The sequence below is a fragment of the Thamnophis elegans genome, chromosome 2 (assembly GCF_009769535.1).
Source record: "Thamnophis elegans isolate rThaEle1 chromosome 2, rThaEle1.pri, whole genome shotgun sequence".
Classification (NCBI taxonomy): domain Eukaryota; kingdom Metazoa; phylum Chordata; class Lepidosauria; order Squamata; family Colubridae; genus Thamnophis; species Thamnophis elegans.
Genome location: NC_045542.1, coordinates 22,134,859 through 22,158,612, shown reverse-complemented (window position 1 = coordinate 22,158,612; position 23,754 = coordinate 22,134,859). Strand labels below are relative to the sequence as shown.

Sequence of the window (23,754 nt, the reverse complement as noted above, 5' to 3'; positions counted from 1 at the left end):
ACGGATGTGATTATAGGGTGACTGCGTGACTTGTTAAATATTTGAATGAACTCAGCATCCATTCCTGATCATTGGAAGGGTGAATTTATTGTTCCCCTCCTGGAGGAAAAGTAGAAAGAGTGAATGCAAAAACTACTGAATTAGTTTTCCAAGTGTGCCTGTGAAGGTATTTGGCAGAATTCAAATATAAAAGTTACAGGAGATGACAATGAGCAACGTTTGGGAATTTCAGTGCAGCTTTATGTCTTGCAGAAGGTGTTCAGATCAGATTTTTTGCTCTTCAGAAAGTCACTGAATATGTATGAATATGAGAATGATTACTGCATTGCTGAGTTAGAAAAAGTATATGATAAAGCAAATGGGCTTGAATCATAAAATGTTGGGAACCGAAGCTTAGTTGCCAAGTGCAATAACAGTGTTATATGATGGATGTAAAACAGGCATAGGAATAAATGGGCTGTTTGCTGAATGATTCAACAGTGATCAGGAAGAGGCGAGAATGTCTGATGTCCCCAAGCTGGTTCATATGTTTATGGACAAAAGAAAAGAAAAAAAGAAGAAAATGTGGTATTGTTAGAGGTATGTTGGTTGGGACCTAAATATGTGTGTAATTCTGTATCCAGATGATGCTGAGTTGTTGGCTAAGATTGTTACAGAGATTGCAAGTCAGACATACATGGCAACTAATAGATTAGGTAAATGTGTTCATGTACCTTGATGGAATATTTACAAAAGATGAAAAAATATGTGAAGAAGTTTTAAAACATAAAGTTAAATCAAATGCTGTGGTCACTGGGGTGTAAATAGTATGTGTGTAAAATAAGGAGAGGTAGGATCAAGAATGAAGATGTGTGTGTGTTTGTGTGAACAAGTGTGGATTAACTACAATGAAATAAAAGTTGAGGTAGTTTGAGAGCCAGTTTAGTGTAGTGGTTAAGGCATCAGGATAGAAAGCAGGAGGCCATGAGTTCAAGACCTGTCTTAGCCATGACAATCAGCTGGGAGCCTTGGAGCAGTCATTCTCTTTCAGCTCAACCTACCTCACAGAGTTGTTGTTGTGGGGAAAATAGGAGGAGAAAGGTATGCCACCTTGAGCTATTTGTAAAAACAATCAATGTAATGAACAAATAAAATAATAAAAACAGTAACTAGTTAGATAATATAGCGAGATAGATGAGGGCTGAATTGCAAAAAAAGTATATGAAGGAAGAATGAATGTGACGAAAGGATGGAGAAATACTATGGTTGATCCGGAGTTGATGAGATCCTGAAAAAGACAGAGGGGAGGAATTCAAATAACATAAAGCAATAATGTAAGAGGAGATCTATAGGATAGAAAAATATGAAAAGATATAATGTATGGTCTTGGAGTAATTTTTTTAAAAAAAATCTCTTGCCTTTAATTTATTTAGTTTACTATTTCTTGCTCCTTTTTTTCCTCTCTGCATAACTTTGCTTACCCAAAAAGGAATAATAGCAATAGCCATAGTATTTAAACTTATATACCACTTTACAGTGCTTTGCAGCCCTCTCTAAGCGGTTTACAGAGTCAGCCTATTGGCCCCAACAATCTGGCTCCTCGTTTTACCCACCTCGGAAGGATGGAAGGCTGAGTCAACCTTGAGCCTGGTGGGATTCGAACTGCCAAACTGCTGGCAGCCAGTGATCAGCAGAAGTAATTTGCAATACTGCACTCTAACCACTGCGCCACTACAGCTCAATAATGTGATGGATATGTGTATATTTATCTTTCACTTTGACTATACTTTAACTCTTCGTAGAGTGTGCACACCTTCATTGGAAGGTACGGCTGGAGAGACATTGATAATAACACTGTGGCTTCTCAAGCAAGAGGAAGCACATTCCAGTGAGGGGCCCCAATCTGGAAACTGTGCAGTCCTGAAATGGATGAGGGAGAGAGGAAGAGGGTCACAATAGCCACACCCTAGAATCCCCCAGGATATATATATCTTAGGTTAGTTAGAAGTTTACAGCATTAGGAGAGCAAACTGTCTATTCATCATCATCATTACCACCATCATCATTGCATCCTATGCTAAGCACATTGAACTACAGATTTACTCCACAATTTTCGGTCCGCAGCTACAGCCTCCACATCCTTCCATTTAAGATTGATGTTTTTCAGATCTTCCTGAAATGTTTGGCACCAGATTTTCTTTGGCCTTCCGCTTTTTCTCTGACCATCTGGTGGTGTCCAATTGATTGCAGGCTTTTAGGTGCAATCAAAGAGATGGACTCGATTGGATCTCACTGTCACCTTTGGGTTTAGGCTTGACAATACCTCTCCGGAATAAAAAATCGAATGGGTAAAAATAAGGCAATAGAATTAGGGAGTGTTGAATATCCTCGTCCCTTTGCAGTCTATTCAATGGATATTTTCTGACTGGTTATCTTTACAGTTTTTCCACAGCATTATAAGAGTCCTCTGCTTTGTGTTCTCAAAATTCCAAAGTTTGCTCACCCTCCTTGTTTACTTGGTTATGGAGCATGTCTTACAAGAGAAAACAAAATATGGGAGATTGAAACGAAGTGTTGACAGCTAATGAATTAAAGCAGTAAAAATGAGAAAAGACACCTGAGTACCCCATAGGAGGAGACATGCATGATTGCAAATGCAAAGCTGCTTTCACCATTCACATGTCCAAGCATTGCTTTCTGATAGCTTCATGCCTGTTTTCTGCTTGAGCAGTGGGCTGGATTAGAAGACCTCCAAGGTCCCTTCCAGCTCTATTCTGATTCTGATGCATGTCAACTGATGGTACAACCATCCACCTGGCCATCTTCTCTAGGCTGCATCTGAAATGCAGCCAAAAGAACGTATAGTTCAGACACCAATTCTTAAAATGTTTGTTTATGAATATTAATATTCAGACCCTTTTACCTTTTATGGTTAAATTTCCGAGGCTATATATTTATAGCCAGAGGTAACATGAGCTGCTTGAAACTGGTAAAAAGAAAGGTGTAGGATTTATAGTCCTGTTCTCCACCTTCCTTTTCGCTAAAGTTGTCCTTAGATTTTCAATAGGCAACATATATACAGAATTTATAGATAATTGTATGTTTTTATATAAAATTCACAGACTTGGCACTTTTTTAAAAAAGATTTTATTGAACATTTTAAAAGTTGAATAAATAGACAAAAAGATAGTGAAGAGGAATTGAAAGTAGGCTACCTACTGTACATATAAACTTTACAAGTCTCATAGAAATTATTTCATGATATATTATATCACTTTAAGAAAAGTATTGCGCTCTAAGAATATAAATGCAATATAAATAGTAGCCATCCCAGTAGAAATCATAAAAGATTAGAAAATCCTATAAAGCTGAAATATAAAGACTTTTTGTAAAAGGAAACCATAATTTTGGCTGTGATACAAATTTACATATAGAATTGTAATCTAGAAATCATTCCCAAAGTTAAATGCTTTGTCAGGTTTACTTTTAAGTAAAAAGTTATTTTACACACTGAAGCATATTTCTATAACCAGAGTTGAGTGACTCTTTTAATGGATATTACAATAATAACTTTCTTCTTTAATTCTGCTTAAGGATTTCTTCTTCCAGGCACTAAAACCTGGCTTTTGTACAACACTAGATGCTGTATTCCTGCAAAATTTCTCACAAATCATGAGGATTTCTGTTACAGGAAATAGCAGTACAAGAACATCTAAATGTGTGACTTTGTGCTTTTTTAAAAAAAGATGTGTTCTTTTAACTATGCAAGTCTATATATTGCTTTCCAAATATGGAAGTCTCAAGTATTAAGATTTCATGATAATCTCTTCATACTCCTTGAGGAAAGGGAGCAGCTTAAAACAATCTTGAATGAATAAATACATAAATAATATAAACCTATAACAAATGAAACCACAGGGATGCATATTCTCATTCTGTTTCATATGCACTATCCCCAAACATCATCTGCTTTTTTGAAAGATCTGAAATGGAAATATAACCAAGTTTGGCTAAATGCCATGACACAGCTCTGCACAATTACAAACATGGATAAAGTAAAGATTCTGATAACTAAATTTCCATTTTAGTTGTTTGTAGAGTAAACTCAGAAGGGAGGCGGTGGCTCAGTGACTAAGACACTGAGCTTGTTGATCAGAAAGGTCGGCAGTTTGGCAGTTTGAATCCCTAATGCCGCGTAATGGAGTGAGCTCCTGTTACTTGTCCCAGCTTCTGCCAGCCTAGCAGTTCGAAAGCACGTAAAAAATGCAAGTAAAAAAATAGGGACCACTTCTGGTGGGAAGGTAACAGTATTCCATCCACGTTCGGCATTTAGTCATGCTGGCCACATGACCATAGAGACTTCTTTGGACAGCCTTGGCTCTTTGGCTTTGAAACAGCGATGAGCATTGCCCCTAGAGTTGGGAACAACTAGCACATATGTACGAGGGGAACCTTTACCTTTATCTTAGTGTAAACTCTGGGGAGGAATGTACCATACATCCTCATCACCCTTCCAACTTAAAGATGCACACTACTTGATTAGGTCTCTAATAGCTTGGAAACAAGATATAGAGGAAACATGGTATACAGCCTAAGATATGGAGCCCAACTAGTGTAAAATCTTCCATCAAAACATCCCAAGGGCCAAATTCCATGTTGAATTCCAAATTATACATGTGCTTTTATTCACAGCTGTTCACTGGTTTTTTATCTCTCAGCTATTCTAACCACAGATATAGTATTCCAGATGTACAGACACTTCCATTTCCAGATTCTCCTAGTCGCCTCTATATGTGTATGTAGAGACGTTTTCAACAAACAGGACGCACATGTCTACTCATGCCTAAAGTGTCATGAGCAACGACCCCAGAATGCAGCAACCATCATCAATACATGCCTGTTTGCCAAGATGCTCTAATTTTAGATCATGTGAAGATGCTGCAACAGTTGTCAAGTATAAAGGCTGGTCATATATGACTTTTTTCAGTTCTGTTGTAACTTTGAACATTCACTAAACAAATGGTTTTAAGTTGAAGGTTACCTGTAGTATCATGTTCCAAATTCTTTTTGATATTCCATGAGTTACTTACTAATGTGAAAACTTGGCTCGCAGATCCCATAGTCCCTTGATTCCTGCTAGTTATCTAATCCATGACCCTTGCATTTTCTCTCTTTTTCTGCCTCTTAGGGACTAGCTGCACATTACCCCAAGATACGCATCATCATGGCTTGCCTGCACGAGACCCGCACACCTTCCCCCTCCTTTGGCAGTTTCAACACTATCTTGACGGAGAATTCCTTCCGGAAATTGGATCCAGATGCCTCGGACTGCACCCCTGAGAAGGACTTGACGCCCACACAGTGTGTGTTGCGAGACGTCTTGCCCATAGATGGGAGTGGAGGTGGAGGCGGTGGACACAGTCCTACCCCCAGTGAGGAGACCCATGAACAGTTTGCCAACAGCGTGCTGCAGCTTCACGAGAATGAAGCTGGTAGTGGGGGAGGCGGAGCTGGCGCAGGAGCTGGAGTTGGGAATCCTGAAGTCCGGCCTACCCGCTACCATGCTGACCAAGTACGGATCCACTGCCAGACAGGGAGTGGCTTTCTGGAAGGGCTTTTTGGTTGCCTCAAACCTGTCTGGACCATGATTGGCAAAGCATATTCCACCGAACACAAACAGCAGCAGGAAGGTGAGGAACATGGGGACCACCAGGAGCAAGAGTGGGCATTATCAGTTGAAAGAATCCTATAATAATAACCTGATTATAATCTATGAAGCAAATCCTATTGCTGAGAGCTGGGCTCCATGATTTCCATACAGAAAGGTCTAAGTTGGTTCACAAAATCTCCAGGTAGAGCTGGGAAAGACCCTTCTTTAAATCATAGAGAACTCTTTCCAGACATGCATATCAGGAGTTGGGAATTTGGAGCCGCTATAGCTGTGATGGCAAACCTATGGCACGTGTGCAGGAAGTGACACACAGAGCCATCTCTCCGGGCATGCCAGCTGTTGCCTGTTGCTCTTCCAGGTTCTGGCGCACACATGATCACTGGCCATCTGCTCTTAGCGCATGCATGTGTGCCAGAAACTGGAACACCAGGTGACCGAGGCACATGCGCACGCTGTAAACCAGAAGCTTAGCTTCCCGGCTCTTCCGGTTTCCCGCGTTCCTCCGGTTTCTTCCGGTACTGCTTTTCTGGACCTGCTCTTCCAGTTCTTCCTCTGGGACTGCTCTTCTGGTTTCCGGCGCTCCCTCGCGTGTGTGCATATGTTTCTGTTTTTGCACTTGGTGCCAAAAATGTTCGCCAACACTACCCTATAGCCTTCAGATTTCAGTTCTCACCAGGCCAGTATACATTAGCAAGGATTATCGTGAGTTTGGTTCAAAACACCTGGAGGATATAGTAATCTGATATGAACAATATTGATTTAAGTGTTTGATTCAGTATAACAGTGGTTCCCAAACTTGGCAACTTTAAGACTTCTGGACTTCAACTTCCAGAATTCTCCAGCTCTGCTGGCTGGAGAATTCTGGGAGTTGAAGTCCACAAGTCTTAAAGTTGCGAAGTTTGGGAACCACTGCAGTATAAGAAATTTTCTATGTCCCTATTTTCAAGATATGTTCCCAAATGCAATTGGCAATTCAATCAGTCTTGGTGTCAATGGGGAACTTAGGATTCAGTTTGGATCAAGGCTTTCTCCCAGAGTCAGTGATCTGTAGCATGGTTCTTTTCATCCATTGCTGCCCTCTAGAACACGGTGACCCCTTGATTTTCTGATTCTGTCTGTGTCAGGAATTAGTTATAAATTTAGTTTACAGGCTAACCAATAGTCTAGTGACTATTCATATAATAATTACAGGATTAGGCCAAAATAATGCTATATAAGAAGTTGTCTTTATATATTGAGTGGAAATGAATTTGATCCAAAATGCCATAATTGGAATTTGAATGAGTGCTAACCAAATGGACATAATTATAACTATTTTAATAGAGATATGTTTGTTGCTATGCTATTTGCCAGTTTGTTTCTATGAGCAATCTAGTGTATTGCCTTTGAACCCTGAATCCTGAAAACATTGGTAAAATCAACTTTGTCAATGCCAAATGCTCCAGTTAACTAATGCACTGTTAGAGACCCAAAGGACATTAGAACATTGAGCATGTGCAATTGTGAAGATCAAAAATACCTAACACTTTAATCTTACAAAAAAAAAAATCCTACAGACAATTTTTCCAGTCACTGGGTAATTTGAAATCCCGGTTTTTATTCTCAGACCAGAGCAACATGGCCATTTTGTCTCTCTTCTTCCAGTCAGATGTGTTGATGGTTAAACTTTTTGTGTACAATTGAGCCTTATTAGATTAGATTATTTCTTGCTTAGTACTGAAGTTTCTCAAAATCAGAGCAAGTCTGATGTTGCAGCTTTTAAAGAGAAGAGAAGATGAAGTGACTCTAAAGTAAAAAGCTGCAGATACCTTAAAAAAACATTATTTTCTCTTTTGAGCCAAAAAGGATATCATCATTTACAGTATTTATTTTGCATGCCATCTCAGCCATTGAAGGTATTCTAAGAAGCTCACATGCCAGGATTTAAGGCAACAGAAATAACAAACCATACAATAAAACTGCATAACCTTATATCAGGGGGATAACCAACTCCATAGGATTGTTCAAGGATAATTAATCAGGATAGATTACTGGGAACAAACCATTAGACTGTGTTCCAGAACCGGCTGGAAGAGCCAAGTTTTCACAGTTTTATGAAAGCTTAACAGAGTCGGCCATTCAAATCTTGAGGAAGGGCATTGCTATTTCATGTGGTAGGTCCAACTATAAAGAAGACACGGCTCCGAGGTCCCATTTTGTCCCAGAGAGTCACATTTTTATATAGCTCAGATCTGGAGCCAGAATCTTACTCTCAGCAGAAAGAGACATTACATTGGCAAAGTCAGGAGCACTAATAACAGGTGTTCAAAGGTTGCCCTATGGAGAATGCATTGCAATAATCTCACTAGAAGGTCACTAGAACATGAGTGACTGTGATCATAGCCTCACAAAGTAGGAAAGGATATTATTGTCACAAAAGATGGATTTCTGCAAACGCCTTCCTAGGACAGAGCCACTATCTGCTCATTGAGCAGGAGATGAGAGTCCAGGAGAGCCCTCAAATTATTTTAAAAAGTCTACTTTGGGAAGTGCAACTCTAAGAAAAGCTAGAGATGGTAATCTTGGTGACAGAAAGGTTTTTAAAACCAGAACCTCTGGAGGGGACCTCAGGAAAGCCTCTTTTGAAGAAGCTCAGCTCCCAGACTTGGAGTAGATAGACATGCTCTCTGCTTTCTCCTGCACATCAAGAAAAGTAGAGTCTCTCTTTCGAGTGACAACTGAAAAGAATCATTCCCACTTATTTGCGCAAAATAGATAGGACCAAGGAAGCTGGGAGCAATCACTTCAATTTTCTGATTAAGTAGAAAATTAGATACTTAGAACGTTCTTGCATCTTTTCCAGAATCAAAACTTCCCAATCCCGATCCTGGTTTTTCTTTAAAAAGAGGTTGAGGGGGGTGGGAGATTTCCCCTCTTTGAAATGCCTCTGCTATGGTAATATCAAGCACAGTTTGGTGTTGTAGGCAAAAAAAATCCAACCCGCATACTGGTTCAGGTTCCCTGCCTTCGAAGTAGGCCTTAATAAACATCTGTTTAATCACCATTCCACCTGAAGCATCAAGAAAGAGGGACAACTAAGAGGGTCAAATCTCCAGGTGGATCCAATCAGCCAAAATATTGAATATGGGTTTCTCAATTTGAACATGAATTTTCCAGGTGTTCCCCCCCCCCCAAAAAAAACATACTTTAAGATGGGCAATTTGTCAATTGTGGGAAGACTTCCCAAATTGAGGAATATACTCTTGTGAGTATCTTCCCAGAAGATACCTTCATTTTTATTTAGTGGCTTCTACTGGTAACAAATACTTCAGAGGTATCTATCATGCCTGAATGCCCTTCATATAGCTTTTCCCTCTTGGAAAAAAAAACATGAAGGAATGCAGAATATTCTTCAAACTTTTAGTTAAATCTTGAATGTTCGGCTTATTTATTTTCTTCTAGCCCCTTTTTATGGCACCCAAGATAAATGGAACCAGCCATATGAAATGTGACTGTGATGCTATAAGAAAAGCTGGGGCCAAAGGGGGTGAGCAACGAGATGCTAGACTGATTATTCCTCCCTATCATCATTGGAAATCATTTCTTCCCTTTTTCCAAATAAGCCGTTGTGTTACCAGAGTGCTATACTAGAGGCGTTGGGAGTTGGATGATGTATAAAATCATATTACTGTTATTATATACACAACAGTGTGAAATCATAGCTGGCAGTTTTTTAGATGGTTCTGGCATTTCATACACATCAATTTTTCCAAAAAAAACTAGCTCCTGGGATTTTGTAATGTACCTGCAGAGTATATATGCAAATCCAAGCAGTGTTCTTGTTGTTGTTGTTGTTACAAGTTATTTCTGCAAGGGCTAGAAACCTGATTGGCATTATTATTATTTTTAAATGCATACTTGGCTTATTGAATGCCATGTATTTGCAGTGTTTTCATTTGTTCCTGCAATGATATGCAAGACTTTGGTTATTCCTGAATGACATTATGCAGGATTTTTTGCCCTGTGGATGAAAAACCTGCCTTCCTCTGAACAACCCGCAGCTCCCACTTTCTTTTCCTCTCCATGCAGACCCGTGGGAGGTACCCTTTGAAGAGATCATGGACTTGCAATGGGTAGGCAGTGGGGCGCAAGGTGCTGTCTTCCTGGGACGCTTCCATGGGGAAGAAGTTGCAGTCAAGAAGGTGCGAGACCTCAAGGAGACAGATATCAAACATTTGAGGAAACTCAAGCATCCCAACATCATCACCTTCAAGTGAGTGGGGCAGCATTGGCAAGAGGGAGTTGGCATTGCCTTTCTTAACAATGAAGTCTTTCTGAGCTATAGTTGCAAGGCAAATGTCTTTGCCAGGCACCATAACTTACTCCCTCTCCCTCACCCATAAACACATATAGCACAAGCAATCATACAACACATACAGCAATCAGCTGCGTTTCTAGCCATAGATTGTGTGGAGGAAAAAATCCAATGTGTCCATGTCCCACTTAGTTTAGTGTAGTTATGGCGAATCGTTTGGCTCAGCATGTCAAAAATTCAGAAATTGCCTAATTTGGCTCTGCTGTTATGTCAATACCACCATCTCCCAAACAAAAGAGAAACAATTCTCTGTCTCCCCTTCTAGGCCACCTTGAACAATGGCACCTGGCAACAGTGCTTCAGGTAGGCCTGAAGCAGAGATCCGGACCTCGATTTCGCCCTAGTACCATCACTGCCACTCAAAAAGGCTGCCCTGCATCATTTCCCAAGGCAAAGAAATGTTGGGGAATTGTGTTGTTGTCTCCACAGCCCAGCACTCTCCAGAATCTGCCATGTACCACTTACCTTTAGACCAGTGTTTCTCAACCTTGGCGACTTTAAGTCCTGTGGACTTCAACTCCCAGAATCCCCCAGCCAGGGGCGATTCTGGGAGTTGAAGTCCACAGGACTTAAAGTCGCCAAGGTTGAGAAACACTGCTTTAGACTATGTTTTCTTTCTGATGACAGGCCTCGGCAGCCTACTGGAGGCTGTTCCAGTTGCACGAGGTCTTTGTTCTTGAAATAGCTTCGGAAAATTCTCTTCTGCAGCCTCTTCAGCCTCCAAAAGCTGTCCAAAAACATGCCCTATTCAGAGGGTCAGTAGGCCATGCGAGAACATGGCCCTTTTGCACAAATCCCAGAGGGTCGGGAGGCCACATGACAACACCCTTCATTCTTGTGCAGCCTCTGCAGCCTCCAAAAATTGCACAGGGATGGGGCATGTTTTTGAAAATACTTGTCAGGTGTTGGGGAACGCTGACATCCAAAATGTCATGGCATGTTATCTTTGACACATGTCATAGGCTCACTGTCACTGCTATACTTTCTTTTCTGAAACCACAACTTCCCAGTATCGGCCCTGGTTTTTCTTTAAATCAGGACAATTTGTGAGACAAAATCTTGGGTGCTTTAGTCAGCCTCTCCTTTGTAGTTTTTCACATGGCAGGAGGAGATTATTGGATACTGATAAAGTAATCATATTAACTATAATCAACAAATGTAAATTGAATTGTAATGCTCATTGCATCATAATTAGGTTTCGTTTTGGCTCTGCCACATTTCTTGGAATTGAGTGTGACCTTAGCTGATTTTCGCTGGGAAAAAAACAGAAAAGTAATACTTCTTAAAATTAATAATGCTATTTCAAATGTTGGAATTACAATTCCCATAATTCTAACCTTGTTAGAACGAACCTAATTATTTCCAGATATATTGGGCTATAATTCTTATATTTCCTAACTACTAGGTGTTTCTAAGATTGTCTGTCTGCCTTTGAGTAGAGCGTTGATTCTTGGTGACTTCCTAAGCAAGTACTTAGGATTTCTTTTGGATTTATGAAGTGCCACTGCCTGCTTCCTGGGGCTGAGAGATTGGCTCACCCACCTGGCCTTGTGCCTAAGGCAGAACTAGAATTCACATTCTCTCAATTTCTACATTCATTCCTCAACCACTATGCCAAACCGATTCTCCTAAGAATTGTAGTCCCAAATATCTTTGTGGTCACCCAGTATGGAATAGATACGAGTATCTATCTAGTCATGATATTTCATATCTCAGTAGTCTATTCATATATAGATGTCAACCCTATAAGGTAGACAAAGAAAGCAAACTGATTTTAAATCAGGACTACTTTTATTGTAACAACTATAATATCAGACTACTGCAAGTCTGCTTCCACCCTTTATCTTCATATAAAGTAAGGATGGGGCTTGTCTAAGACATTTTCTCAAGTTTCTTAAGACAGATTCAAGCCCCTCTTATCTGGCCATGACCTTATTAGGGACTCTTCGTCCTGTCCTTCAAGCACATTCCCTATGCCCTCTACAATAGGTGAATGAATGTTTATATTTTCAATGGTTCAATCCATAATGAAAGCTGCAGAAGGAACCCCAATTCACTGTTGCAACTGCAAAACAAAAAGGTTCTGGACCACAGAATGCTGACTAATTTGGGTAATTTCCCACAAGTACCTCATAGCATTAGGGATAACTTTTGGCTTGTCTCTGAACAACAACAGCCCTTCTCACATATTAAACATTAGGCTTTCTTGTTGGGGCGCAAGACAGAAGAGAATCCTGACTCTTTGTCTCCCCAGAAATCATCATTCCACAATAACTCTTCAAAGAGCATGCTGATGTTATTTCTCTGCCACTGTAAAGTGTCCTGCTGGTCCTTTTTAACCCATCCTTATCCTGTCCTTTCTCATTCCTTGCAGGGGTGTGTGCACCCAGGCTCCCTGTTACTGCATCATCATGGAATTCTGTGCCCAGGGCCAACTCTATGAGGTGCTACGTGCTGGACGCAAAGTCACTCCCTCGCTGTTGGTGGACTGGTCCATGGGCATCGCTGGTGGCATGAACTACCTGCACCTCCATAAGATCATCCACCGAGACCTCAAGTCACCCAAGTAAGAAGGGGAGCTAAATAGTTCCAGGAGACTAACATGGTGCCAGGCTGGCAGTGGCAAGGAAACTCAGGGTTACTGAGGGCAAGTCGGTGTTTTCCTACTGAAACAAAACCTGCCATTTTTGAAAGCTTAAAATCTCTCTCAAAATGTTACATTTAAGTGGGAGGCTTGGTAATCTGCTCTACCTCCCTATCACTGGTTTCATCCACAGTTCTTCTTCACGCCTGTGTACAACTCAGGGCATTAACTCTCCCTGTAATGGATGCTTCTCTGGTATATTGAGAGTGGAGGCGGGTTTTCTGAGTTTCATAAATAAGCAAACAAAACAATGCTTATCTCCAAGGAGTTTAGCCTGTACATAAATTAGACTTCAGGGAAGACAATAGTGAAGGTGACAAAAGTATGGCAAAGAATAGATGTGAACAAAACCCTTCCCTAATTAAATGTGGTTGCCAAGAAGAGCATTGCCCTCCCTCACCATCAGTCAAAAAACAGAATGGTGGGCAGCAGCTGCAGTGCTATCTGTTAGGCTGAAGGAGGGCATTGTTTTCTCAGTCAGAGCTTAGAAGCCCCACTACTTTTGCTAAGGAAATAAGAGCAGGGTCTGTAATCATACAATATCTTGCCCTTTATAATCGTTCTTGTTTTGTGATTTCCAGGTGTTTTATAGTCTAGAGGCAGTAGGAGGAATTTGAGTAAATCTTGGTTTAGGAATAAGATATAACAGAATTGCATGGGTTTGTCCAGCTACTCCAATGAAGTTGTGAGGAAAAAATATGTTTTATGAGCCAGTCAGTAAGATAAAGGTTAAAGAATTAGATGATATGCTACATACCTTTGAAGTGCCACCTCACAAATAAAGAACCTTTGTGGCAAAGTTGTCTGCAACCTTCCAGGAAGATATAGCCCACAGTTTCTAAGATATGGCCCACAGGTACTATATAAATTTATTAAATTATTATTATTCTATGGAGTTTGGAGTTTGGAGTTTATTCAATTTGTAGGCTGCCCTATTCCCCAAAGGGACTCAGGGCGGCTGAACAAAGCCAAGGGAGGGGAAATTACAAAAAGTAAGACAAAGACAATCAGACAATATGAACAATTTAAAAGCACAACAGACACAGCAAATTCGAGTAGTGGGGGAACTCAACCCCAGGCTTGCTGGGATAGCCAAGTCTTCACAGCCGTCCAGAAGGCCTGAAGGGTGGAGAGGGTCTGAATCTCCATGGGGAGCTCGTTCCAAAGGGCCGGGGCAGCCACAGAGAAGGCCCTCCTCTGTAGGAGGAGGAAGGGGGTTTATTCATATATTATCTTCCCCAACTGATGGTAGAGAACCCTTTGTCTCTCAGAAGGAGCCATGAAGTCCATTTCCTTTCTTCTCCCCCTAGCATGCTGATCACGTATGATGATGTGGTGAAGATCTCCGACTTTGGCACCTCCAAAGAGCTCAGTGACAAGAGCACCAAGATGTCTTTTGCTGGCACTGTGGCCTGGATGGCCCCTGAAGTGATTCGGAATGAGCCTGTTTCTGAGAAGGTTGACATCTGGTGAGGGGAGCTAACCCAAAAGACAGGCAGTGGAGTGAGTGGGGAAGGTCTGAGTGGGTGGCCAAAGTATAGGACAACCCAGTGCCCCTCCTCCAGCTGTGTTGGGCTCTGGCTTCTTTCGTCCACATAACACATACCCCAAAAAAGGTATGTTGGACTACAACTCGCACCAAGGTCTAGTACCGGTAATAGATACCTATTCATGCACAGATGTACCTTATGTCCTCTAGATGCATTTGTCCATTACTCCTAGTCTCACCTGTATATACTCCCAGGTATAGATTCTGTTTGGGTAGAAGACATGGCTGGAAAAGAATGTAAAAGGGGAAGCCCATTGAGAATGGTTGTTCATGCTAGAGGCTTCCTCTACTCAATTGACTTTTCATTCCCACCTAGGTCATTTGGGGTCGTTCTCTGGGAGTTGCTGACTGGAGAGATTCCTTACAAGGATGTGGACTCCTCAGCCATCATCTGGGGAGTGGGCAGTAATAGCCTCCACCTACCTGTGCCTACCAGTTGCCCAGATGGCTTCAAGATCCTGCTGAGGCAGTGCTGGTGAGTTCCCATGTTATATCACTTCTCAGCAATGTGGGCTAAATTGTGGGAGGAAGAATTAGCCTCCAGAATTAGTCCAGGCCCAGGCCCTGCTCAGCTATAGTTTGAAAGAATTGAAAATTCTAAATCCACACTGTTTTTTTTTTAAGGAAAGGAAAGGAAGACTATATTGTCCTACATAGGAGAGAAAAAATGGGGAAAAGAAAAAAAGCAATCCTGTTTCATTAAAAAAAACCAGTTAAACCCCAACTAAATAAAATTCAAAACTCAGAAGAGGGAGGAGGAAAGCACTTCTTATATAATCTATTGAGATTATATAAACTCCAGAGAATTGAGACACAATATCCTGCAATCTTATTTATTTGCCTTGCTCATGCAAGAGATCCAGATGATACTTTTTTGTGTATGTGTGGAATGGCCTCCTTAAATAGGTCTAAGGACAATAAACATTGATTGAAGCCTATTTTATTCACCATTACAACCACATGGAGTATTTACCATACAGGAACATTTATATCAGCTTTTACATATTAATGTAAATGCTTTCCACATTTTGGGGCTCCCTAGGAATATGTTCCAGATCTGATAGCCTTCCAGTATCTTGCCTGCGATTGATGGGGATTGTAGTCTAAAATTTACAGAGAGTGTTAGATTGGGAAGATTAGTATTCATGTTTTAATACAATTTGAAGGCCCAATTAAATCTAATAGAATGCCTGACTTTTGCCACATCTTATCTTCCTCATGCAGTGGTGGGTTTCAAATTTTTTTAGAACCTCTTCTGTAGGTGTGGCCTGCTTTGTGGGAGTGGCTTGGTGGCTATGTGACTGGGTGGGAGTGGCTTTCCGGCCATGTGACCAGGTGGGCATGGCTTGCCAGCCATGTGACTGGATGGGCGTGGCCAATTTGTAAATGTGGTGAAACTCACTTAACAACGCTCTTGCTTAGCAACTAAAATGTTGGCTCAGAAACGCTGGCATTTGAAGCACGCAAGTCTTAATGCTGTCAAGTTACAAGACCCTTGCACCCCTAACCCTTTAAACCCCCCCCAGGGGTGTTCAAACTTGATAGTTTTAAGACTTGTGGACTTCAACTCCCAGAATTCCTCCTCTCTCTCTTCATCTTGATGATGTGCGGACGGGCGGGGGGAGGGAGCTGGAACCGGTTCTAAACGGCACTGTAGATTTGTGGAACCTCTTCTATAGAAGAGGTTAGAACTGGCAGGAACCCACCCTTGTCCTCATGATATATAATTGGGAAAAAAATTACAATGCGTTTTTTAGGTACTCTTCTCTGGCTTCTATTCACGGGAGATAGAGATATAGCAACCTAATTATGTCACATTAAACCCAAAATGTGATATGTCTTTTTGTTATGAATTATTTCTTTCTAGAAATCCCTCTCTTTACATATCTTTAGTTCACTTTTGATCTATTAGGATCAAGGTTTCATTTCCTTTACACCTGAGCTAAAGAAACTGTGATCCTCCAGATTACACTCTTCATAAATTCCTTGGGGACATCAAGAAATATTGTTTTTTAAAAATACATTTACTAGCAGATCTTATTGAATGAATTTAAAATAATACACAGAGATGAACAGCATTTTGGCAGATGGTGTAATGTAGATACATATATATTTAATTTAGAGCCATTTTTTCTTCAGTAGTCTCCTCCAGTTTATCATACCATAACAACTCTATGGAGTAGGTTGTGTTAAGAGAGAAAGCCCATCTCAAAGTGTCAAGTTTAAAATTCGAACAACACACCTCTTTCCAGAACTCACCTTGATTTATTTCTGAAGACCAGGTAGATTACACAGTAGAAAAAAAAACTTCATAATAGAAGTTTACAATGGAACCCAATAAGCTTTCATTCCTATTTGCTACATTATAACTAGTCCTCACTTACTAACCATTTCTTTGAAATCATGAGGGTAGTGAATATGGAGACTTACAACCATTCCTCAGAGTTGCAACCATTATAGTTTCTTGATCATCATTTGTGACCTTTCACAAACCAGCTTCCAACAAGCAAAGTCAATGGGGAAGCTAGCATAAAGTCACAAGTCACAGTCATGTGATGTTGCACTTAATGACTGTGGGTGATGTATTTAATGACTGCAGCAGGAAGTGACAACTGATGTCACAAAACAATGCTTTCATGTGATGTCTGGCTTAATGACTGTGCCACTTAGTGGTGGAGTTGTCAGTCTCTATTGAGGTTGGTAAGTGAGGACTAGCCATACATGGAGCAGTTAATGGCCATACTAAGGAAAATGTATGATATAAAGTTTGACTGAGAGCAGAAAGAACATTTATTTCTATAATGAAAGCTTGAGAAACAGAATAAACAAAACTCCCAGAAATAAAATATTATACTAATGCACAATACAGCAAACTTTAACACCATATGCCAGTTTCTAAATTCTACACTTTACATTTTAATTTAAATTCACACCAATCTATGCATTGTCATACCCAAAATGGAGCACAACTATAGAGAGGACAGCTGTCACATTCTTAGAAATTCTTTTTGTGTGGATATATGTCCACTCACAATTATTTGGTTATTTGCTTGCTTGCTTATTTGTTTGTTTGTTCATCACATGTATATCCTACTACAATCATAACCAGACTCTTGATGGATCATAACCTTTAACAAAACAATAAATAACAATAACTACAGATAGTCCCCGGTTTACAGTCATTCATTTAGTGACCGCTCAAAGTTAAAACGGCACTGAGGAAAGTGACTTATGACCATTTTTCACATTTATGACCACTTATGCAGCATCCCCATTGTCACAATAATCAGAATTCAGATGCTTGGCAACTGACTCCGATTTATGACAGTTGGTGTGTCCCAGGGTTACCGGTTCACTTCACAAGTGTGTTAGTAGCTTAACAACAGTGGTGGGTTTCAAAAATTGTTGGAACCTACTCTGTGGATGTGGCCTCCTTTGTGGGAGTGGCTTGCCGACCATGTGACCGGATGGGGGTGGCTTGCCATCCATGTGACCAGATATGAAGATGCCGACAACACTTGTCAGAACCACCTTAAATTCCCTCACACACAGCACTGGCATGCATAAGAATATGATGTAAACTTGTTTTTTAAAAGGCATCTTTTGTTTGCGTTAAAACAACTTCAACATATGCAATGTTCTGATTGCACCACAAACGCAGTAATCATCCTTACCTTTCACAGAGGCACTGAGTTTTATAAATATGAGCATGATAGTGTAGAATAATCATATCCAAGGACCAGTGGTGGGTTTCAAAAAAATTTGGAACCTCTTCTGTAGGTGTGGCCTGCTTTCCGGGTCCACTGGTGGAACCTCTTCTAACCGGTTCTGCAGATTTGACGAACCGGTTCTACCGAATAGGTGCGAACTGGTAGGAACCCACCTCTGCTTAACAAGTGCAGTGATTCATTTAAGAACTGTGGCAAGAAATGTCATAAAGTCGGGCAAAGCACTTTCACTTAGCAAAAGAAATTTGGGGCTCAGTTGTGATCATATGTCGAGGACTACCTGTAGATAAAATAAAAAAGTCATGCAGTCAAAAATATAAAAACTTGCATTCCAGATAATGTCTGACATCATTCTAAGTATCCTCTGGAAGAATTCCATTTTCATCTGCTTGTGGAAGGTGACTAGAGTTGGTGCCAACTGTAACAGTGAAAACCATTAACAGCTGGGCTTTGTGTTGAAAGTAGGAACCTACACTTTGTCAGAGGAGTCTACAAGTATTTCTTTGCAAGATACCATGCATATGCACTATCAGTGTTCCTTTAAAGCAGTGTTTCTCAACCTTGGCGACCAGCTATGCTGGCTGGGGGATTCTGGGAGTTGAAGTCCACAGGACTTAAAAGTCGCCAAGGTTGAGAAACACTGCTTTAAAGAATGAGTGATGCAATACATAACAGTTGATGAGTTGCATTTTAAATATCCTTTTCTGACAAAGCTATCAAGTGTCTTTCCTATTAGGAAGAAAAAGACCTGGAAATCAACCCTGGCGATCAATGCGGTGACAGATGTCGCAGCCAGATCGCCCTCACATCCATGCAGCAGCACTGGGGGTTCGTCAGAAACACATATCAAATCCACCATAGCTATTTTATACAACAAATGTGGCAAACCCATTGCACTGCTTATTTCTTTCCCTTTCAGTATTAATTTGACTACGGGCCACACAGTTTATGGATTGTAACTTTGAGTGTACTTAGACCATGTGTAATTGACAGACTGGATTTTATCATAGATTTTATCTGTTATTTATTATTTTATTCCAGAATTTTAAATTGTATATTTATGGAGTGTTTTAATTTGTTCTGGTCTCTGGTCTATGACTATAATAAACTGAATTGATTGATTGACCTGGAAATCAACTCCATAGCAAGCCTAAAACTACTTTTATTGAGGCTGACTATAATAACAGAATCTTGCAAGTTTGATTGTGTTGTATCTCTTCCCCCTTCTTTTACTACATTAGGGAGCTGTTTGTGTGAGCCATTTCCAAATGTTATCTCATTCTTCTGGACTTAAAAAACCCCACTTCACCCCCTTTTGCCTAGATAGCAGTTCCCATGTATCTCTTCAGGGTCATCTTTGTTACTCACTATATCAAATGAAAGGGATGCGGTGGCTAAGATGCTGACCTTGTCGTTCAGAAAGATCGGCAGTTCGGCAGTTCAAATCCCTAGCACCGCGTAACGGAGTGAGCTCCCGTTACTTGTCCCAGCTTCTGCCAACCTAGCAGTTTGAAAGCATGTAAAAATGCAAGTAGTAAAATAGGAACCACCTTTGATGGGAAGGTAACAGCATTCTATGTACCTTCGGCATTTAGTCATGCCAGCCACATGACCATGGAGACGTCTTCGGACAGCACTGGCTCTTCAGCTTTGAAACGGAGATAAGCACCAACCCCTAGAGTCAGGAACTACTAGCACATATGTGCGAGGGAAACCTTTACCTTTACATCAAATGAGCTTTCATTGCTTAAAGGTAAACCCGAATGTGGGCCTCCCTGCTCTTGGCCCAACAAATTAACCACACCACCAAACAAGCTAGGAATCCACACTGTGTGCCTTCTTCCCCTCAGTGTATTCTGTCTTCCTTCATCAGGAATAGCAAACCTCGGAATCGCCCATCCTTCCGTCAGATCCTACTGCACCTTGACATCGCCTCTGCTGATGTGCTGTCCACACCGCAAGAAACCTACTTCAAATCCCAGGTGGGCTTCCTTGGCAAAATTAGTTTGAAATTGTGTTAAAAATGTATATGTTAGACACTAGCTACAGTTATAATGGTTTCCACCAAGGTCCTCTGTTCCGGCGGGAACAGAAGTTTAATCTCATTGGTCGAAGGGTCTGACAGCTCCCTATGAAAAGGGCTCAATTCTATGTACCTTCGGCATTTAGTCATGCCAGCCACATGACCATGGAGACCAAGGACTCAAAACGCCCTTAGAACACAAAATGGCCATGCACGCCCCATCAATTCCATATGACCCAGTCACCGAGCACTGGGACTTCTATATGCTGAGGTTCGACTGAGATCAGATGCTGAGGACACATTACGCTCCCAAGCCGTCTAAGCACCTCTGCTGGCACGAATTTAATATTCGTAATCAAAAGGAAGGCGAGTCGATCAACGAGTACGTTGAGGCACTATGGAAGGCCGCAGTGTACTGCGAGTTCCGAGACCTAGACAAACTTATACTAGACCGCATCATATGCGGTGTGCGGGACATTAATTTACAGAGGAGTTTACTTGCCAAATCTAACCTCACTCTACAAATTGCCTTGGATGAAGCCAGGGCATCAGAATCGGCCGTCAAGTCTAGAGAAATCCTGCAGCGCCAAAGCACTCCACAAGATGCGCGAAAGAGCACACACATACATCGCGAGGCTGCAGAGGCCGAGACCTCAGAAGGCGAAGAAGATGACAGCTGCTGCATGTGCAGTAGCCATGCCCAGCCGGCGTGCAAATTCGAACCACGTTTCTTGCCTTGCGCAAGCTGCAGAGAGCCCATGCAATAGCAATAGCAGTTAGACTTATATACCGCTTCATAGGGCTTTCAGCCCTCTCTAAGCGGTTTACAGAGTCAGCATATCGCCCCCACAGTCTGGGTCCTCATTTCACCCACCTCGGAAGGATGGAAGGCTGAGTCAACCTTGAGCCGGTGAGATTAGAACCGCCGAACTGCAGATAGCAGTCAACTGAAGTGGCCTGCAGTACTGCACTCTAACCACTGCAACATCTCGGCTCCTATGCCAGATCATCTTGCTGTTTCCGCGATGCTATCTGCCAGCACTGCGAGCGAAAGGGGCACATCGCCAAGGTTTGCAGAAGCGAGCACCCCACAACGACCTGGCAGCCAAGAAGCTGACCTAACCTCCAGCAGAGGCCCAACCAAGGGGTATGGCAGAAGCCACCATGGTGCTCCAAGGGCAACACCAGAGTCACCTACCACACCTCAATCAGCCAAGTTCGCACTAGACGGCCAAAAAAGCTGAAAGTCACAGTCTAGTGACGTTGTCCGCCACTCTGCAAAAGACTCCACCATGAAACAAATTTTGAATTTGGATGTGGAGGGGTGGCCAAAGGGGCCTGTTGGGTCTGATTTCAAAATGTACTATTGTAAGAGAGATGAATTGTCTGTTGTTAATGGCTGTTTGTTGTGGGGGGACCAGATCGTTGTACCATCCAAACTGTGCATTGCAGTATTAGAGGCTTTACACATAGGGCATCCTGGAATTGTTGGGATGAAGTCTTTGGCCAGGAGTTACGTGTGGTGGCTTAACATGGACAGGGAGATTGCAGAATGGGTGGCTATTTGCATACCATGCCAGGAGTCCAGACCAGCTCCCCCAGAGGTGCTCGCTAAGGAGTGGGAGTGACCTCAAGCACCATGATCTAGGTTGCACATTGATTTTGCTGGCCCAGTTCATGGCCAGACATTCCTCGTAGTTGTAGACGCCTACTCAAAATGGCTAGAGGTAGTCCTGATGACCTCCACTATGACAGAAGCAGTCATCAAGGCCCTATGGAGACTTTTCTCCACACACAGCCTGCCTAATTTCCTGGTCTCTGACAATGGGCCCCAATTCACGGCCATGCAATTCGAGACCTTCTTAGCAGCACAGGGAATCAGACATGCCCTGGTTGCGCCATTCCATCCGGCCTCCAATGGACAGGCGGAGAGAATGGTGAGATCTGCAAAAGAGGCCCTATCTAGGATGGGCCCGGGAAATTGGCAAACATGGGTTGACCATTATCTTCTAATCCAACACATCATACCAAGCGCCACTACAGGGAGAAGCCCCTCCAAGCTTCTCATGGGTCGCCGGCTAAGGTCCCACTTAGACTGGCTACACCCAAACTATTCTGCCGCATCGCCCCCTGACTCCACAAGCAAAATTTGAAATTTTAGCGTAGGGGATTCAGTTTACGCCCACAACTACGCCGGGGGAACTCTGTGGATTCCTGCCACAGTGATAGGCATCACTGAGCCTCGCTCTTATCTCATAGAGCTCAAGGACGGTCGGAATTGGAGAAGGCACGTTGACTAACTCCGTGGCTGCCTGTCCAACTCCACTCTTAGGCAGCCAGAGGTAACTCCTGCTCGAGTTGGCCAAAGCCCTACCCAAAAGGAGCACAAAGTCACTCCTTCCACAGCCCAAAGACACCGGGATACTTAGCTACTTGTGTTGCAGGCCCACAGCAAGCTCCGAGTGAACCGGCTCTAGAAGCTCCAGCCGCGGCCTGTGAAAGGTTCCATGAGCTTCCACCAAGCGGAGCTGCAGAGCAAACAGGTCCGTCTGACCTGTCCGAAGAACACCGTCCGATTGAACTGCTCAGGTCTGGCAGAGCTACCAAAAAGCCCGCCTACCTGTGTGGACTACGTTACCAGTAGGATGATTCCATCTAAGAGGGGAGGGGTGTTAGATACTAGCTACAGTTATAATGGTTTCCACCAAGGTCCTCTGTTCCGGCGGGAACAGAGGTTTAATCTCATTGGTCGAAGGGTCTGACAGCTCCCTATAAAAGGGCTGCTGTCAGACTCAACCATCGCTGGATTATACATACTTGTTCTGTTACTATAAGGAGCTGTTTTTGCCTTTAGCCTGAGTGTGCCTTTCCATTACCCGATCTAACAGTATAGACCTCTTTTCATGTTAGTCTGTAAAGTAGTTTACAATGCAGTTATATAAACAATAACATAAAAACAAACTGAATTAATCTTACCTCTGAAATTTTAAAACAACTTTTCACAATAAGTTAGTTAGGAAGATGAGATAACCAATAAATGCATCTTTTGCTGAGAGCCGAACAGCCCCACTTTTTATTATTCTCATTATGGAACCTATACCATGCAGTGGGGGGTACCATAATCTACAAGAGTAGCACCATTGTAAACAGTTTTCTGTTCTCTAGTCCTGGAGCCAGATGAATTCAGGGAATGAGTTTATGGAGCTCTCATTTTCTTCCCCAGGCTGAATGGCGAGAAGAAGTGAAGCTCCATTTCGAAAAGATCAAATCGGAGGGGACATGTCTACACCGTCTGGAAGAGGAGTTGATTCACCGGAGGCGAGAAGAGCTCAGGTAAGGCAGGTGTGGAAACCATTAAAACATAGAAGATTCGATACCCATATATGTATTTATAAATAAAAGGTCTCATCTGAACTGAGTTACACCTCTAGAGGCAATATGGACATGTTCTTTTCCTTGTGTGATACTAAAAATGTGGTTTGTCACTCTTTCAAGATGTGTTTTTCAACCTCCCACTCTAGACTTGACACTTTCATGCAGAGCCAGGAATGGCTGACTGCTGCCACCTGTCATGATAAGTTTATACATAATGACGTATATTCCTTGCATCTGCTGGCATGCTGAAAATACCAACATTTGGGGGGAGGGGGTCCCCCATCAGTGAAGCAATTTTGTATTCCCCAGAATTGAAGCAAAAATCTTGACAATTCCTCCCCTGTCTTTTATTTCACTACCACTCCTTTTATTAAAACTAATGATTGTTATATGTAAATGGAACTGGGCATAATCTTGAGGGTAGGTTAATT

The 23,754-nt window shown here is 42.0% G+C and overlaps 1 protein-coding gene across 1 annotated transcript in view; it reads left to right on the top strand.

Moving 5' to 3' along the window:
• Positions 1 to 5,203: 5,203 nt before the first annotated feature.
• Positions 5,204 to 23,754, top strand: part of MAP3K12 (mitogen-activated protein kinase kinase kinase 12) — a 32,328-nt gene continuing 13,777 nt past the window's right edge. The window contains exons 1-7 of the mRNA XM_032211478.1: positions 5,204 to 5,669; positions 9,719 to 9,902; positions 12,379 to 12,570; positions 13,959 to 14,117; positions 14,514 to 14,672; positions 19,799 to 19,907; positions 23,172 to 23,281. Of these exons, the coding sequence (XP_032067369.1) occupies positions 5,204 to 5,669; positions 9,719 to 9,902; positions 12,379 to 12,570; positions 13,959 to 14,117; positions 14,514 to 14,672; positions 19,799 to 19,907; positions 23,172 to 23,281 (1,379 nt within the window). The remainder of the gene's footprint in view (positions 5,670 to 9,718; positions 9,903 to 12,378; positions 12,571 to 13,958; positions 14,118 to 14,513; positions 14,673 to 19,798; positions 19,908 to 23,171; positions 23,282 to 23,754) is intronic.